Source organism: Hemicordylus capensis, chromosome 6 (assembly GCF_027244095.1).
Source record: "Hemicordylus capensis ecotype Gifberg chromosome 6, rHemCap1.1.pri, whole genome shotgun sequence".
Lineage (NCBI taxonomy): Eukaryota > Metazoa > Chordata > Lepidosauria > Squamata > Cordylidae > Hemicordylus > Hemicordylus capensis.
Genome location: NC_069662.1, coordinates 155861946 through 155880028, shown reverse-complemented (window position 1 = coordinate 155880028; position 18083 = coordinate 155861946). Strand labels below are relative to the sequence as shown.

The following is an 18083-nucleotide window of genomic DNA, read 5'->3' as shown; positions in this document are numbered from 1 at the left end:
TAGATCCAGTTTTGAATTCTCTTTCAACTGAAGGTCACAGGATATTTCTGTTTTTCAGTTCAACCGACCTCACAGAGTTGTTGCAAAAATAAATGAATTCAAAAGCAGTTTATAAATATAAAATGCAGAAGAAATGTTATACAAGACCATTTTGAACTGTGCAAGAACTGTAAAGCTGTTGCTGTCCACATATTCTCATATTTTCTGACTTTAATGCCATTTTCTTTTTGTTTCAGGCATTCCGGCAAGACATTTCTGACTGCCCAATTTGCATTATGCCACTTGCTCACTCAGTACATCTTCAGGACGGCCTTCTCCAAGACAGCCACCAAGCATGTCCCCGCCATATTGTCCTGCTCTCCTGTTCACACATGTTTCATAGTGCCTGTCTTCAAGCATTTGAAGAATTTTCTTTGGGAGAAAGACCCATTTGTCCTTTATGCCGCTCCTGTTATCAGAAGAAAGTGCTTTATGGTTAACATAACAATACATATTTTCATGGAGTTGAGAATACCTTAGCAAAAATAATATATTTCAAGGGATGTTTTAATTGCTTGGCATTTCGGCAAGTATTGTCATGCAGGGTGGAGGTAGGAGGTAGTGGGGAGCAGGGAGCTGGATATTAGGTTTAAGGTCAGCCTGGTCATTGTCCAGACTCATTTCCTTTTCTCTGAGCGATGGCTCTCTGATACCCTCAAAATTCTCTTTGTCAATGAATGAACAGAAAAAAACAGTTGTGCTAGTCTGCAGAAACATAAGAATATAAGAACAGCCTTGCTGGATCGGGCCAAGGCCCATCTAGTCCAGCATCCTGTTTCACACAGTGGCCCACCAGATGCTACTGGAAGCCTACCAGTGGGCATGCCCTCTCTCCTGCTGTTACTCCCCTGCAACTGGTACCTTTGAGGCTGGAGGTAGCCTATAGTCCTCCGACCAGTAGCTATTGATAGACTTTTCCTTCATGAAGTTATTCAAAGTCCCTCTTAAAGCCATCCAGGTTTTTGGCTGTCACCACATCTTGAAAGACCTGCACAAGCACTTTTGTCTCCATCCACAGAGTTTTCTTGAGGCTGAGGGAAGAGGATGTCAGCAGTTTGCTATCAATAGCAGGCAGGTCACCCAAAATGATGGTGTTGAGAAACTTCAGTCCTTGCCAATGAGTTGATGCTGCAATCAAGGTTCAACTCTCAAGCAATCAGAGGAGTCATTTCATTCTGCTTCAAAATCAAACAAACCAGAGAAATTGATGCCTGTATCAGGAGTTCAGCATCTCCTATAGACATCCAAGCCATTAAGAAATTGTCTGGCAATTCAGCAAAACTTCAGCTGAATACTTGCACATAACACAAAAAGCAAGAATGAAAATACTTGCTCATGGCAGTTTGAGTGTCACAGGTGCTACCTGGACTTCTGGTGTCTCCCTGGACTTCTTAGTGTTGCTTGAGACTGCAAGAAGGTAGCGAACTGTTTTAAGTCATCAGAGGAGACCATCTCTACCTTTCCATCAGGTGAAAGCCACCAGAAAAAGTGATCACTGCTTTCTTGATTGCAGTTCAAAGTGCTGCTACTGAGCTCAGTCAGCAGGCTCTTCACCTTGATACCCATGGTGCTCTGCAAGATGCTGGTAGTTCTGGTAGAATGGCAAGGCAAAAGAAAAACAGAGCTGCTTCTTTGTGACCATTGTGCTTCAAATAGGTATTCTGTGCAGATACTAGATGGGAGATGCTAAAAAGCTCTGGCAGGCTAGGGAGTGCTGGCCCCCAATAGCTTTACATACATGGTTTGAGGCAGCAAAACCAATGTCTTCCTGCTCAGTTTCATCTGGCAATAATAAAGAACATGACCAATTTCAGTACACTTGAAATTTCTCCTACTGTGAGATGGATATAGGACTGCACAGAATACTCACCTGAAGAATTTTTGTTTCATTCTTTGTCAAGGAGCAATATACAAGGTTTTCTCCCTCTCATTTTATCCTCCTAATACCTGTGAAGCAGGAAAGACTGAAAGATGGCATCTGGTCTAAGATCACCTGGTGGTCGGGCAGGAGTGCCAATTTGAACTCAGATCTTTTCAGTCAAGACTGCTGCTCTAATCACTACATCATGACAACAGCTACAGATACTCAACTATTTTCTTCATGGATTCTTTGCAGAGCCACATATAGGAAAATAGCAAGCTGACTTACCAAGAGGCAGAAGGAGATAACAGTCAAGGGAAGAGAGAGCCCAGTGCTTTATGCTTCCAGAGAAGGAGGTGCATGGTGATAACCAAGTAGCTGCCCTGCAAATATCCAGTATGAAAATACCTCTAGTGCATGCCATAGACATTAATGGATCTTATTGTGTGTACAAACAGAGCCAGGACACAGTCTACCATGAAGTTTCTAACAGGAAAAAGAGTCCGAGGTGCTTTTGAGTAGCTACCACAGGAAATGAAGAGAGGTCTATATATGTGGAGAAGTGGCATTTCACTTATAGAGGTTTGAATTGCTGAGGCAGTGCAAAATTGCTGTATCTTGGGGGCAGTTAAAGCAAAACTGATGGCTTAAACAACAGGAATGTGAAAAGCTGTTCATACTAAAAAGAACCAGATAGGCCAAGACACTGTATAGTGATATGAGCCCGAGGGCAGAGTCAGTGCCAGTGATATCCTTGTCATCAAAAGGGAGATTTTCCATCACCTGATTGTCCTATAATGGCACCAAAGATAGACATGGCTAAATAACAGTGTGCATGGTCTGTACCAAGTCTACCTGCTACTTCGCTAGCCTAGATGCCACAAAATGAGATGACATGTACTTGTCATCTTTGGCAAGCTTGATAATGAAGACCCACTCCTTTCCCAGTGGAAGAACTGGTATCTAGGGGTGTGCACGGAACCACGGAGCTGCGGTCCAGCACTGGGGTGGGGGGGTTCCACTCAAAACAGGGGGGGCTTTACTCACCCCTTCCATTAAAGTCCCATATTTTTTGAAGTAATCGGGCGGCAAGGTGCCGCCCGCTTCAATCTCCTCTAACGCGGGCTCCTCGTATCCATAATCGGGGCGGCAGGATCGCTCCCAGTCCCTGCTGACCCCTTCAAGCTAAGTCCCCCTCGGCTGGCGGCCGCCCCCTGAAGCTCCCCAGAGGTCCCCTGCTGCCCCCTTCTTTCCAAATCTACTCCAATTACAAGAGGACGGCAGGAGAACTCCCTGCCGTCCCCTTCCCCCTTGCTGGCTGGGCTGCAAATGGCTTCTAGGGAGCCTTTCGCGCACCTGTGAAATGGAAGGGGTGAGTAAAGCCCCCCCGTTTTGAGTGGAACTCCCCACCCGAACCAAAACCACCCCATGCCCGGACCGGTCTGGAGGCCTTTAGAATGGCCTCCGAACCGGTCCGTGCACATGATTACTGGTATCAAACCATAAAGGTAAAGTGTGCCGTCAAGTCAGTGTCGACTCCTGGTGCCCACAGAGCCCTGTGGTTGTCTTTGGTAGAATACAGGAGGGGTTTACCATTGCTTCCTCCCACACAGTATGAGATGATGCCTTTCAGCATCTTCCTATATTACTGCTGTAGGTATTTCCCATAGTCTGGGAAACATACCAGCTGGGATTGGTGAGAGAGAAAGTTCTGAATCAGTCTCACTTGAAAATGATCTTGTCAACATCAACAGTAGTGTCTATATTTCAAATGGAGAAGAGAGCCAAATCTCTAGCCAGAGCAGTTTTAGAAAATTGAGTCAGATCAGTTCAAGTAGCCATGTAAACGGTTGACAGTCCTGGTGATACATACATTGCAGGTGTGAAAGGCTGGCTCCCTATTTTTAAATGGATACTAAAAACCTTGCTATTTCAGAAGACCTTTAATACTGTGCTGAATTGATTATATAATGCTGTTTGTTTTCTGCTACCATTGTGTTTGTGATTTATTTTAAATTATTTTATTGTAAGCTATAATATAAATATGGTAATTCAAATAAAATGTTGAAGTAGTGACTTGCTAAGTAAGAAGTGAAGTACACCCAGCAGAAGGGGCCCAAAGAATGGGAAACCTCTTGCAGGCTCAGGAACCAAAAGCAGCAGTATAATTCAGCAGAGCGGTATCAAGAATCCAAAGCATAACTAGCTAAGTGGTGGTGCTGATAAGAACCATTGTAGGTGGGAGGAAGACCTGCTAATGCAAGTAAAGTAAGCAAGGTTTTTTGCATCAGACTCCTTATAACCATTATACCTTCAATACCAGGAATGTCCTCTTTGCTCACAAATTATTTGAGACATGATAGAAAGCTGGGGATAGTGTCCTAGGTAGATTACATAGAACTTCTTGAGTATCAGTGGCTGTAGCAAAGATCGGGCTTAAAACAAAAAAAGGGAGGAGAGCTAGTCTTATGGTAGCAAGCATGAATTGTTCCCTTTGCTAAGCAGGATCCACCCTAGTTTACAATTGACTGGGAGACTACATGTCTACATGAGCCAATGTGTTGTGGTGGCTGGACTAGGACCAGGGAGACCCGAGTTCAAATCCCCATTCAGCCATGATACTTGCTGGGTGACTCTGGGCCAGAGTTCTCTCTTAGCCTAACCTACTTCACAAAGTTGTTGAGGAGGAACTTAAGTATGTAGTACACCGCTCTGGGCTCCACCTTGGATGAAGAGTGGGATGCAAAATGTTAGATAGATAGCTCGATACACACACACACACACACACGAGCACTGTAAAATATTCCCTTAGAAGATGGGGCCACTCTCGGAAGAGCACTTGCATGCAGAAGTTTCCAAGTTCATTCCCTGTTATCTCCAAGATAGGGCTGAGAGAGACTCTTACCTACAATCTTGGAGAAGCCACTGCCAGTCTGTGTAGACAATACTGAGTTAGATGGACCCATAGCCTGATTTGATATAAAGCAGATTCCTATTTTCCTGTTAAAACCATTCTGGTTTTTTGTATATATTTTTTCCGCTCGTGAGTTGCAAGGTGGATAAAGCATCCACAAAGCTGCACCATGCTCTCACACCAGTGAAGAAGGACCATTATGTTGATATCATCACCCAATATAAGAGACCATTTGGAATCAGAACATGGTGAAGTTGATAATCCGGAAAATGAGAACAAACTGGTAATTTAGCTGCTAAGGTCTTTGTGGAAGAGGATTTATTAGAAGTCTTATGAGGCAGCGGGGGGAGAGAATCTCACAGAGGCATAAGAGATCAATAGGGGAATTAAGAAACTGAGAAGGTACAGGGACCTAGTGGAAGAGCCTCAAAGAATCACCACACAGTATGCAAACAATGAAGTGTTGGAGACACTGAAGATAGATAGGAAGGCTACAACACTCCATCAATGGCCTGAACATGAAAGCACATTCTCATGAGTGGTAGCAGAGAATCCACAAGGACAGGTGGTAATTATTTCCCTGCCTGGTTGTGCCATCCATGTTTCATTTCAGGAGAAAGGTTTTGTGGGGTGTACCTAAAACAGATCAACTGTATTTGTTCCCAGGATCTACAAGGACTGTGCAAAATACTACCCACTCCCCATATCTGCTGAAGGAAGCCCCCAAACTCTCTAGGTGGGCAAAGGGAAGCCTCAGGACACTGCAAGAGACAGTCAATGCCTGTGCTGCACTCTTCTTGTCAAACATAAACCTAAATTGCTTCAAGTAAATAGAACGGATTTCTACTGTGACCTCTGGAGCAGAAGGTGAGCCATTACAAAATTTGATATGGAAGATACAACTCTGAATCAAGTCATACAAGAGGCTCTTGTCAAATCCTTTAATTGACACTGTAAAACAGACAACTGTGTAAAAGATACTGGAGAAAGAAGGGTAGAAGATAAGTATCACATTTCAATCTGTAAACAAAGTGTCCTAGTGAATCCTACTTCTAAAATTAACATTCTATGTCCCCTTCAGTTTAGCTTAAAAAGCTGAATACTAAAGATGTGTTCCAGCTTTGCAACAACAATCCTGTCGTGGTGCATTAACACACTGTGCTACCAACAGAGGAAAAAGCCCACTGGCTCACTTTAAGACACTTGACTTGCATACATTTTTTGGTCTGATTTGATAATATACCTAGTTCATAAAACAAAAGCATATTTGTGCTTTAGCCTCATAACAAATGAGGCAGATGGTTGATGTCCAAAGAAAGGTTTTTTTGTACCTCAGAAAGGTACAAAACACTTGACTCTACCTGAGTCAGGCTACTAGGAATGCATTGTCAATATCCATCAAGTCATTACTAAATGCTTCTGCTTGAAACACATCTAAGCCTTTATAATTTTTTAAAAAGTATTTATAGGTTTTATTACATTTGAATGTAGAATTGCATCTATAAAATAGTTTGCACTGTGGGCTAAATGACCATTTCAATGGACAAAGTATAGAACAGAGGAAACAGGTGTCACACCACATATTTCTAGCTGGGTGGAGGTGGGGAACCAAAATCCTGAAACTATCACTCTTCTGGTGTCTTATCTCACATTTGTTTCCAGAGTTGTGTATTATGATTTCTTGCATATGTTGCGGGGGGGGGCGCTAAGGTACCCCTTGCCTAACCTTTCACAAGGTGATATACATATAACTTTCTGTATTGGTAGGAAACAGTTTGCTGCATTGGCACCAGAACACACTTATTAAGTCCAAGATGGTTCCCTCTCCTGCCATGTTCTTGCCTGGGTATGGGAAGTTCCCTTTGGGGAAAACCAGGTATGCCAATGCAGGAACTGAAAGGCACACCTGATCCTATACACTGTAGCATCCTGGACAGAATTTCCACTAGCAGAAGCACTAGAACGCCTTTTTTGTATATATCATGCACAAAAATGCAAGGGCAAAACTCCCACAAAAGCATTTCCCCTTATGTACAACTCATGTTACTTTGACTAGAGATGTATACTGCAGTAGTTCCCAGCGAACCAAGTCATGTCAATCAAGATTCACGCTGGAGACGACTCCTTTTTATCTTCTCTCCCCCACCACCGAACTGCATTTATTGTTTTGAGGTGTCACATATCAGCTTGCTTCTATGAAGAATTTGGGTGGTTTTAACCGTTCTCTATCTTATCCTGTCATTTAGTTCCTTTTGCAGTAAACACCTAGATGGATCCAAAAGAAACAGGTGCCTAAATCAAACCTTCAAATTCATGATATTTTCTGCATTAGTTTTGTCCACAGTATGGTAACCAGAGTCACACAAACTCCTTCAAACAACTCTGTTCTACTTGGATCAAAATATGTGACTGCAAAAGTCATGGGGATAAACTGGGGGTCTGAGTCTACTTTTTAACCTAAGGGTGTATAGTGGACATACATGTACTATGAAGAATGCACTTAATTGTCTGTAGGCATATTTCTCGCTAGCCTATTGTGACATACACATCGACATGTGTCATAATGTGGTGCTGGGTGGAGGCATCCCGTCACTTGAATAGCATATGGGGACAGCCCATACAACAGTTTTGGATGTGCACTATATCAAGCATTATGAATAACTTGTTAAAAAACAGATCATGAAATGACACCAACTCCATCCTAAGACTGATTAGTACCATTCCAAGTAGGAACAGTTTTCAGCATTTCTATCTACTGAGTGAACTGATCAAATTACAGCTGTAATTACATTCTTGTACTGGGCAGTTACACATTTCTCTCCATTCCTGGAATTGATTCCATAAAGTTAAGTCCTGCCCTGCCTGTGCTCCATTAGCCACTTCAACTGACTGTTAGTAAAATTGCTGTGATGTATTTGCTTCAAACTTTACCTTCCAGAACTTGACTTCAGTTTGGAATTGAACATCAGAAAGTTACTACTCATGCAAGTTTTTGTGCAAATTTAATTTGCATTATAATTTGCATAAATATTTGCATGAAACATATAGTTGTGTTTCTGATATCCAAGAACTCGAAACTAAAGTCAAGCAGTGGGGAAAGCTTGTGAAGCTATAAACTTTCTGTTCTTTAAAAAACTGCACAACCTACTGGGCCGTCTGGACATAATACAACATCCAGTTTAAAGGCCCTGAATTTGCCAAGGTTAATGTAATACAGATATTTGCAAATGGAGGTGAAATGCTTAAAGTTGCAAAGTTCTAGTTAATCATCTTGGCCAAACCTATAGGAAGTACTCATCTATGCAATACCAGTATCACTTCATATTACACACTGAATAATCACACTGGCCTGTACAATAAGTCCTGCTCTACTCAAAGTATGTTAGGAAACAAGCTCAGTTTTCATTTCCTTCAATTTCATGTTTCACACACAGGGTTTGTAAACTTCAAAATGGTGGCAACATCAAAGAAAACTGCTTGCTCTATCAACATCATATCTAAACCCCTGAATAGGAATCTATTCATACTCAAAAACTGGTTGGGGTAATCTGCTATAATGCATTAAAAAAACCCAAAACACAGGTATATATGTAACCCAAGACTAAAGGAACTGATGGGGAAAGTGGTTTGCGTCAATGAGCTAAAATGCACGGCATTAGACTTTAACCTGGGTTGTGTAGGGAGCGGGATGCTAATTTTAAGACAGTATCTGTGAATCTGTGTGCAATTTTACCTCCTTTTCTCATTGTTTATGCACAAAGCTGACATATTACTCAGAAGGAAACCAATCGTCTGCTGTGCATATTATGTAGCAGAGTGTGTGACAGTCATGTTAACATATCCCATATGCATGGTTAAGTATGCAACGATCAAAGGTCTATGAATTTACTCAATTTACCAGGCTCAGCTTTAGCACTAAAGTGTAGGATTAAGTTATTGCATGGTGGTTCACAAGTTGTAATGAAAATTGTCTTTAGTGCTAACTGCAGGGAAGTTTCTCAGTTACAACTAAAAACTGCTGGTATCTTAGACATAATGATGGTGCAAAGTGATTGGATGGGCAGATGGATGCATCTATGCTGCACTTTCGTGTACTCTCCATAAAATGTCAGTTTGCATAATGCATTCTTAACAGAAGAGCAGCAACACTGGCACCAAGTTTGCAATTTCCAGCCAACAAGGCTTTCTCAGACACTCAGCCTTTTTCTTTAGCAATGTATTTATGTGCAGAAGTTATCCACTGAGCACGCTAACACATCAACACGGAGGTCCGTTCAAAGAGGAATGCTGTTTTCTTCTCAGCTTCCAGGCTTCAAGACATCTCTCAACCAGCTGACAAGAGTAGTTAATGTGGACCAATCAGAGCAAGAAATAAAAGAGTGCAGTCTGATGCACCCAGCTTTCCTGGGTACATTTTTATCAATTTGGACCCAATATACAAACAAGTAAAAGCAATACAAAAACCAGGTGTGATAAAATGACAGGAATGTCATGAAGTTGAAGGGAACAGCTCCACCAACAGCTTTTCACAGTGTTTTCTGATGTCCATTTGCAGAGGGCTTTGCTGCCTCAGAGTCTCTTGCATTGTGAGAGAGGTGAAGTTTGTCTAAACCTGCAAAACATCACAAGGCAGTCAATCCAAATGTGTTTCCAACAGGAATTGGTGTTTCAAAATATCGGGTTTCATCCAACAGTTCCCTTCGCCTGGATGTACATACATCTGTTTGTGTTAGTCTTGTTAAAAACCCAAACATTATCAAGATCTTTTTGTCATATCTGTGTTAGTCCCATGTTTGTCTTTGTTCACACACAGACACACACACTGTGATAGTCTTTGTTCAAACACAGATCTTATCTGAAAACTATGGTGACCAAAAGCAGCATTGTTGCCTCTAGTTCCTCTGCTTCTACTGTTCAGTAGAACTGACATTATGACATCACTAAAATCTGTATTTCCCCATCCGTGTTTTATATTGCTAGCTGCCAATTATGGAGAAAAATGGACCATTGTGACACAAAGTTACTCCTATTAGATATTACAGAAGAGAGTGGAGCTACACACGAGTTTTCTGTCTAAGAAAAGACTAACAGCACTGAAAATTCTATACTTTTTAAAATGTGAAACTGAATTCATAGGAACATAAGAAGCTGCCATATATTGAGATAGACCATTGGTCCATCTAGCTCAGTATTGCCTACACAGACTGGCAGTGGTTTCTCCAAGGTTTCAGGCAGAAATCTCTCTCAGCCCTATCTTGGAGATGCTGCCAGAGAGGGAACTTGGAACCTTCTGCTCTTCCCAGAGTGGCTCCATCCCCTGAGGGGAATATCTTACAGTGCTCACACATCAAGTCTCCCATTCATATGCAACCATGGTGGACCCTGCTTAGCTAAGGGGACAAGTCATGCTTGTTACCACAAGACCAGTTCTCCTCTGCTGAGGAGAGCTGGTCACATTTATATAAGTTCCTAAATCTATCCTAAGAACTTCCCAACTAATTTCACCTTCGTTGTCCAAAACCAACCCAGACACAAGGGCCTATGTGGTGAAGGTGAGTGCTCCATTAATGTTCTTATTAGCAAAGAATAAGACATTCAAGCAAAACACAACTATTCATCACATACAACTATTTAGTTAATTTCCATCTACCTGGTATAGAAAGATATATCTAATTAAGTACACATATGCAATATGGCTATCAAGAAGAGAACACATTACCTAATGCCTTGAGGAGCTCTTCTCTAACTGCAGAGGTGAACTTTCTAACCAGACACAGGGTTGCCATAATGGCAAAGAGCAGATTGTAGGATAACACAATGTAGAAGTTCCCCAACCAGTTAAATCTTCCAAAGTCTCCAAGGAGATCAAACCTCGTAATGCCTGTTGGGGGAAGATGTGATTGATACAGAGAGAAATCAGGTTACAGGAGAAATTTGTACAAGCATGAAAAAAATACTTTGTGCATACCTCTTTATAATTTAATCATGATGAAATAATCTCTTTTGAAAGCTACATGGTATCTTTTCAAAAATGTTATATAGCATTTTGAGCAAGCTGGATGCTGCTTCACGTGGTTTCAAGTTTCAGTTTAAATCAGTACTTTAAATCTTCAGATATGATAATGGAAAAAAGTGGCAGATGATGTTTTAGAGTACAAGGCTCCTGTTCCTTGCTTGTGTCACAGCAGCCAGTGATTCAGCCTTCCATGCCAAATAGGAGCATAAAGGGAAGATCTGAAAAGAAGATCCTGAGATAACTTGCACTGCACACCTGCTTGAGAACCCGCTAAGCCATTCCAAAAGGCCACAGTCTCTTTAAGCCTGTGTCACAATGTTGCAATGCTTCATCTTGCACTCAAAAAAATTTAAGAGTAGTTATTTGCCTTTGCCATCAGAGCAACAACCATGCTCCTTTTATTGTCCAGAAACCCACTTTTCTAATACTATGAAAAGTTTCTGCTGCTTTTTTTCTTTTTACGGTATCTCTTGCCACTGGGCATAATGTGGTGCATGTCAATATTTGCAAAACACCACATAACTCACTGTACTCCACTCTCTTCTCCCATGGTTCTGGGATAAGAGTAGGACAGTCCAACTGTGGGATGTACACCCATCAACTCCTCATTCATCACCTTCTGCATTTCTTCAGTAGCCAGAAGTTATTTTAATTCATAACTCAAAAGTTCCATGAGAACTTTCCTGTTCCCCACCTTTTTAACAGCAGGACCTTCACCACCAGGCTAATTGCTCCCGCCTGCTTTTCATCCTCGGTACTTTATAGAGGCAGAGCAGGTATACTGTAAAAAGCTGGCAACTTTCCTCCTGTACTGAGCAAACAGCTCCTCCTCCTGCTCACCAGGTTCAAACTTGGAGCGTGGCAAGACCTAGACAGCAGTACTGAGGTCCAGCAGATCAAGTACAGGAAGGAACAGCAGCTCCCAATCTCCCTCCCTGTGAGCAAGTTGCCCACATCCCCTCCTTAAGAGAGACAAGCAGTGGTTCTGTAGCCCAGGAGCCAAAGAACGTGCTCAGATCAAGTCCAGCAACTTTAGGGCAATGTCTAAAGCAGAGTTTCTCAACATTGGGTCCCCAGATGTTATTGGACTTCAACTCCCGTAATCCCCAGCCCCAGTAGGCTTTTGGTTGGGGATTATGGGGGTTGAAGTCCAATAACATTTGGAGACCCAATGATGAGAATCCCTGGTCTAAAGAACTATTGTGCCAAGGTATATGCCTCCAAGGATTATGCTTTCCAGTTGCTGCATTAACCAAAAGGACAGATAGTTTTGCCAAGTTTCGAAGAATAAGGTTTCTGTCCTCATATTGATAGATTATCAGCTGGGCTTCAAAGGCAAGGTGTCCCAGAGAGACATTTAGCAAGAGCCCAAAGAATGGCAAGCAACATACAACCCATTTAGGCCTGACACTATTCAATTACCACATGAGAAATTAACAATTGCAGAGCTTTCCATCCTGGAGTTACAGTAGCAGTGCTAAGATCCAGATCTCAGTGGCATTTGTAGATCCTTTAAAAGCATGCCTCCACAAATGTTCCCAACACAGAGGTTTCCAGTTCGTCTCTCTTCTGCAGATAATGTATTTGAAGATTCTTGTAGATCTTATGGCTCACCTTCATCTCCAAAATGTGAGTCTTTTTTTCTAAAGCAATTATCTTCTTCAGGTCTTGTCTATTTGGCTTATCAGGCCTGGGATCGTTAGAGCTCATGCCTTGAGAGATTCTATTATTTTTGCAGCTTATAGGGCATACTCTTTGAATCAGCATGTAGGTTAGCAACCCTGAAATTGTTCCACACCTTTACTAGGCACTACTGCGTTAACATGTGTCTTGCCCAACACAAACTTTATTCAATGTCTCTCCGAAAAGTTTGTTTCCAGCTAGCAAGAGACTATAATCCTATTATTTCTTTTCTACACTCCAGAACTAAAGACTGCCCCACCCGTGAACCACTGGAGAAAGGAAAATCTGAACGCTGCAAGATTTCCATTCTTGGGTGTTGAGGACTGGACAGTCTTCCCACCCACACAGAGATTGAAGCATGGGCCAACAGTCTCTGGTTTGTTTTGGAATTTGGGGTCCTCCTGCTTCTCTTCCTTCAGTGTTTCTTATAGATGTGTACTTCTTTATAGCACTGAATGCTTTTCTTATGATTTTATATCTAGCTCTTTCTTGTGATGGCTGAATGAATTTCTCTCAGGCTCTGGGCTTGGTTGGGGCTGAGGGGAAGTCCCTCCCCTTATTTTTGCTGGTGGACCCTGCTTGTCAGCCAAGAGGAGACACTTCCAACCACCACAGAACCCCTGAGAAGGGGAATTTGTGGTAAATTCAAATTTTCCTTTAATCCTGTTTGGACAGCTGTGTCTGTGCATTTGTGTTTCAGCTGTTCATTTTTTCTGTTTTATTATTCCCATTATCTCTATGGCAAACGATCTAGGAATTTCATTTGTGGGCCTCAGAGGGGGAACTAGGAAGTCTTGCCATTAATTTGTTTTCTGTGTAGCAACAACCGCACCTAGTGTGTATTCTTATTATTTTACTCATTCAATTTATGTTTTTTCCCAATCGTTCATCTTAGAACCAGACCCAGTACAAAAAAACCTGGGTTCATAATGAATGCAAGTTTTCCCACCATCCTGGAAAGCCATGAACAGCAAACAATTTCTACCAGGGTAATTTTTACTAGGAATGTGCACAAATCAATTTTTTTTATTTGATTTGTGCCCAAAACAATCACCCCTGATTTGTTTTCTATCAAAATCTACCCCCTCCTAATCACTCCAGATTTGATTTGTATTTGCTTTGATTTGATTTGGATTTGGACCGATTTGGACCACTTATTGTCCTGGGAGCACCAAATTTGGGTGTTAGGTATGTCCCCATGGGTGCCACCTACCACCCAAAGTTCAAGGCAGTGGGACACCTGGTTCATTTTTAATGTTTTTGTTGTTGTTTTTACTTATTTTGAACATTTCCACCATAGGAAACAATGGGGATTCGAAGTTGCCATATCCTAACCCTAAAACAGACCCCCAGCTTTCATTAAAAACAAAAAGCTAAGCTCTAGCCCTTGTAGATGTGGCGTTATGGAGCAGAATGTGCAGTCATATTTCAAGTGTTTGGATTCTTTGGTATATGATAACTTTTTCTTTTTTTTATTATTATTATTATTATTACTACTACATTTATATCCCGCTTTTCCTCCAAGGAGCCCAGGGCGGTGTACTACATACTTGCGTTTTCTCCTCACAACAACCCTGTGAAGTAGGTTAGGCTGCGAGAGACATGACTGGCCCAGAGTCACCCAGCTAGTATCATGGCTGCATGGGGATTTGAACTCGGGTCTCTTCGGTGAATCCCTATGAGGATTCATTGCACATCTTCATTTCTTCTATTCATTTTGACTGTCATTGGACAGTGCCAACTGTCAACTGCCATGTGTCAACTACACCCTCCCCGCCCGCCCCCCACACACTGGAGTACTCAGTTTATTTTTTAGGTATTTTTGAAGTGTTTAGATTCTTTGGTGTCTTCATTACACACCTTCATTTCTTCTGTTCATTTTCACCCCACTGCTTTGCAGGTGGGAGTGGAGAATTAGTGGCATCCCACAGTCTAACTACCCCACAAGCCACTGGGTACTCAGTTTATATTTTAGAAATTTTTGAGGTGTTTAAACTCTTTGGTGTGTAATGAATCCTCATAGGAATTCATTATGAGGAAAGGTTATTAGACACCAAAGAGCCTAAACACTTGAAAAAAAATCTTAGAACATAAACTGAGTAGTACCCTACTGCCTTGTGGGTGGGAGTGGGGTGTAGTTGGCACATGGCAGCTGACAGTTGGCACTGGCGAAAAGACAGTCAAAATGAATAGAAAAAATGATGGTGTGTAATGAGTCCTCTTAGGGATTCATTGAGGGAAAGTTATTATACACCAAAGAATCTAAACACTGGAAAAATAGTGACCACACATTTTGCTCCATAACTCCACTTCTACAAGGGCTAGAGCATAACCTTTTTTTAAAAATGAAAGCTGGGAATCTGAGGGAATTAATAGGAGTGATCCGAATCTCGAATCGATTCAAATCGAATCATACACGATTCAATTTGTACCTGAATGTACCCAATGGACCACAGGGTTGATTTGTTTTGTCTCCAAATCACCCGAATCAGTTAGATTCAGGTACAAAACAATTTGTACCCAAATCAATTTGCACATCCCTAATTTTTACCCTCTTGTTAGACTGAGATGTTAGAATTCTATCAGTTTAGTGCTAAAGATGAATGGCGGCATTTACAGGAGAACCTCACTACTTTCAGGGGTTCCATTCCTCACCTACTACCACAAGTAATGGAACTGCAAGCAACAAGGCACTAAGGATATGTGGAAAGTGGGGTGAGGTTCCAAGGTGGAGGGAAAATTTTTTTGAATCCCCAAATGGCCCCAAACCTACTGTGGCATGCTCCACAGGTCTCCCATATGCCCAGGAATGCCCCCCAAGGAACAAGATGCCCCCGAAAAATCACAGGGGAAAGTCCAATTTAAAAAAAAAAATGAGCCACAAAATGGTTCCTCCTGGGCTCCCCCAAACAAGATGGCAGCCGGAAGTGACCTCCACGGTCACTTCAGGCCCTCTAGCAACCAAGGATACATGGGTTTTAAACCATTATTATCTGCGGATACTGGAAATGGGTGTCTATAAGACACACCACAGATACGCAGAACCACAAATAGCAGTTCCACGAATAACAAGGTTCTCCTGTACTCACATTTTTATTAAAGTGTGTGTACTAAACTTAACAGGCCCTGACAAGTTTTCTTTGGATCTAGCAGCCAGACCAAATATTTAGGAGCCAGACTATAGACACTTAACAAAATTACCAGACTTGGTGATGGACACTGAAGGGGTGGAGTGTAAATGGTTTCTGTTTATCTCCTTTACAACTAACTTATCTGAAGCAGAAACAGGGCTGCCTGTTAGCAGATAAAGACAGTATTAAACAACACTCTCTCTTAATATCCTAATCAGGAGGATTAGTGCTAACACACTCATGAAGGCGGGGGGGGGGGGGAAGAGCAACAGACTTCCTCATACCTTTTTAACTACTTAAGTTCTATGAACACACATTTTGAAAGTGAGTTACTTGAGCAAGCCCTGCTCAGAAAGCAAATACACACACACAAACCAGGGAAAGATAGAAGAAAGATAGCTTCTGCCCATGCAGAGAGTGATCAGAGACAGCAAGCACAGCTATCTGCAGGGCTAGCCTCTTTGCTCCCTCTCAGCCAGGAGATCCATGCTCCCATCCTGCTACAAAGCTGCAGCAATCAATGCCTCCTGCCTGCTGCTGTCTCCTCCAGCATAAAACCACAATAACAGACCAGTTGAAATGTATACCAAAAAAGAGGAAAGATACCACCAAGTCCGGGAGGAAGCCAGCATGGCTAACAAGTCAAGTCAAGGAAGCTATAAAGGGAAAGAAGACTTCCTTCAGAAATTGGAAGGCCTGCCCAAATTAGAGAACAGAAAGCAACAAGAACTGGCAAAAGAAATGCAAGGAGACAACAAGGGAGGCGAAAAGAGGGTTTTAGCTAAAAGCATCAAGGGGAATAATAGAAACTTCTTTAAATAAATATATCAGAAGCTAGAAACCTGCCTGGGAGGTGGCTGGACCATTAAATGATGAGGAAGTAAAAGGTAGATATGAACATTGCAGAGAAGTTAAGTGGGTTCTTTGCACCTGGCTTCACAACAGAGGACACTGTACCTGAACCGAGCTTCTCAGGGACAGAAGCTACAGAACTGAATCAGATAGAGGTGATGAGAGACGACGTTCTAAACTGTCTGGAAAAATTAAAAATTAATCATCAGGGCCAGACAGCATCCACCCAAGAGTTCTTAAAAAACTCAAATGTGAAACTGCTGAATCTTCTTGCCAACATATATAACTTATCCCTACAATCAGGCTCTGTACTGGAAGACTGGAAAGTAGCCAATGTAACACTGGTTTTCAAAAAGGGATCCGGGGTGATCCGGGAAATTACAGGCTGGTTAGCTTAATATCTGTTCCAGGCAAATTGATGGAAAGTATTCTAACGAATAAAATTGTTAAGCATATAGAACAGGCCCTGCTGAAGGAGAACCAGCCTCGCTTCTGCAAAGGTAAATCTTGCTTTACTAACCTTTTGTTCTTCTTGTTCTTAAACCTGTTCTTTGAGAATGTCAACAGGTGTGTGCATAAAGGAGTTGACATAGTATATCTGGACTTTCAAAAAGCTTTCGACAGAGTTCCTCATCAAAGACCCTTGAGAAAACTTAACAGCCATGGGATAAGGGGACAGGTTGATGTGTGGATTGGAAACTGGCTGAAGGACAGGGTAGGAATAAATGGACAGTTCTCTAAATGGAGGGAAGAAAGAAGTGCGGTTCCCCAGGGATCTGTACTGGGACTAGTACTTTTTAACCTGTTCATAAAGGATCTAGACGTTGGGGTAAGCAGTGAAGTGGCCAAATTTGCAGATTTATTTATTGATTTGATTTCTATACCGCCCTTCCAAAAATGGCTCAGGGCAGTTTGCACAGAGAAACAACAAATAAATAAGATGGCTCCCTGTCCCCAAAGGGCTCACATTCGAAAAAGAAACATAAGACACACACCAGCAACAGTCACTGGAAGTACTGTGCTGGGGGTGGATAGGGCCAGTTACTCTCCCCTTGCTAAATAAAGAGAATCACCACTTTTAAAAGGTGCCTCTTTGCCCAGTTAGCAGGGGTAACCAAACTATGAAACCAGATGACACCAAACTATTTAGGGTAGTGAAATCCAAAAGAAATTGTGAGGAGCTCCAAAAGGATCTCTCCAAACTGGGCGAGTGGGAGACAAAATGGCAAATGCGGTTAAATGTAAGCAAGTATAAAGTGATGCATATTGTGGCAAAAACACACCAACTTAACATATATGCTGATAGGAATGCTCCCGTCTGCATCCCCGGAGGAGAGTCATTGGGAGGAGGGGCGCTTGAAACCTGGCTTGGTATACTGGCCGGACTGCTGAAACTTTGCTTGTGGCCGATCTCGAAAGGAACCCTGGGGCTTTGACCAAGCGGATTTGTCCTGTTTCCCCTGGCGGGGAAGAAAACTAGACCGAAAGCCCCTGGAGACGAAGTTGCCAGAGGTAGACGAACCAGAAGGGAAGGATCTGCGGTCTTGACATTGGGCCGCAGAGGGCATCACCTTTTTTCTAAGTCTC

At 42.2% G+C, this 18083-nt stretch overlaps 2 protein-coding genes across 10 annotated transcripts in view; one reads left to right on the top strand and one right to left on the bottom strand.

Moving 5' to 3' along the window:
• RNF32 (ring finger protein 32) overlaps positions 1–3976 on the top strand; it is a 65813-nt gene extending 61837 nt beyond the window's left edge. For all 6 annotated transcript variants that reach the window (XM_053259132.1, XM_053259131.1, XM_053259136.1 and 3 more), the window contains one exon: positions 237–3976. In XM_053259132.1, the coding sequence (XP_053115107.1) occupies positions 237–479 (243 nt within the window). In that variant the 3' untranslated portion in view covers positions 480–3976. The remainder of the gene's footprint in view (positions 1–236) is intronic.
• Positions 3977–5741: 1765 nt separating this feature from the next.
• The window catches only part of LMBR1 (limb development membrane protein 1), a 110470-nt gene continuing 98128 nt past the window's right edge, over positions 5742–18083 (bottom strand). For all 4 annotated transcript variants that reach the window (XM_053259127.1, XM_053259126.1, XM_053259129.1 and 1 more), the window contains 2 exons: positions 10534–10695; positions 5742–9426 (listed from right to left, as the gene is read on the bottom strand). In XM_053259127.1, coding sequence (XP_053115102.1) covers positions 9341–9426; positions 10534–10695 — 248 coding nt within the window. In that variant the 3' untranslated portion in view covers positions 5742–9340. The remainder of the gene's footprint in view (positions 9427–10533; positions 10696–18083) is intronic.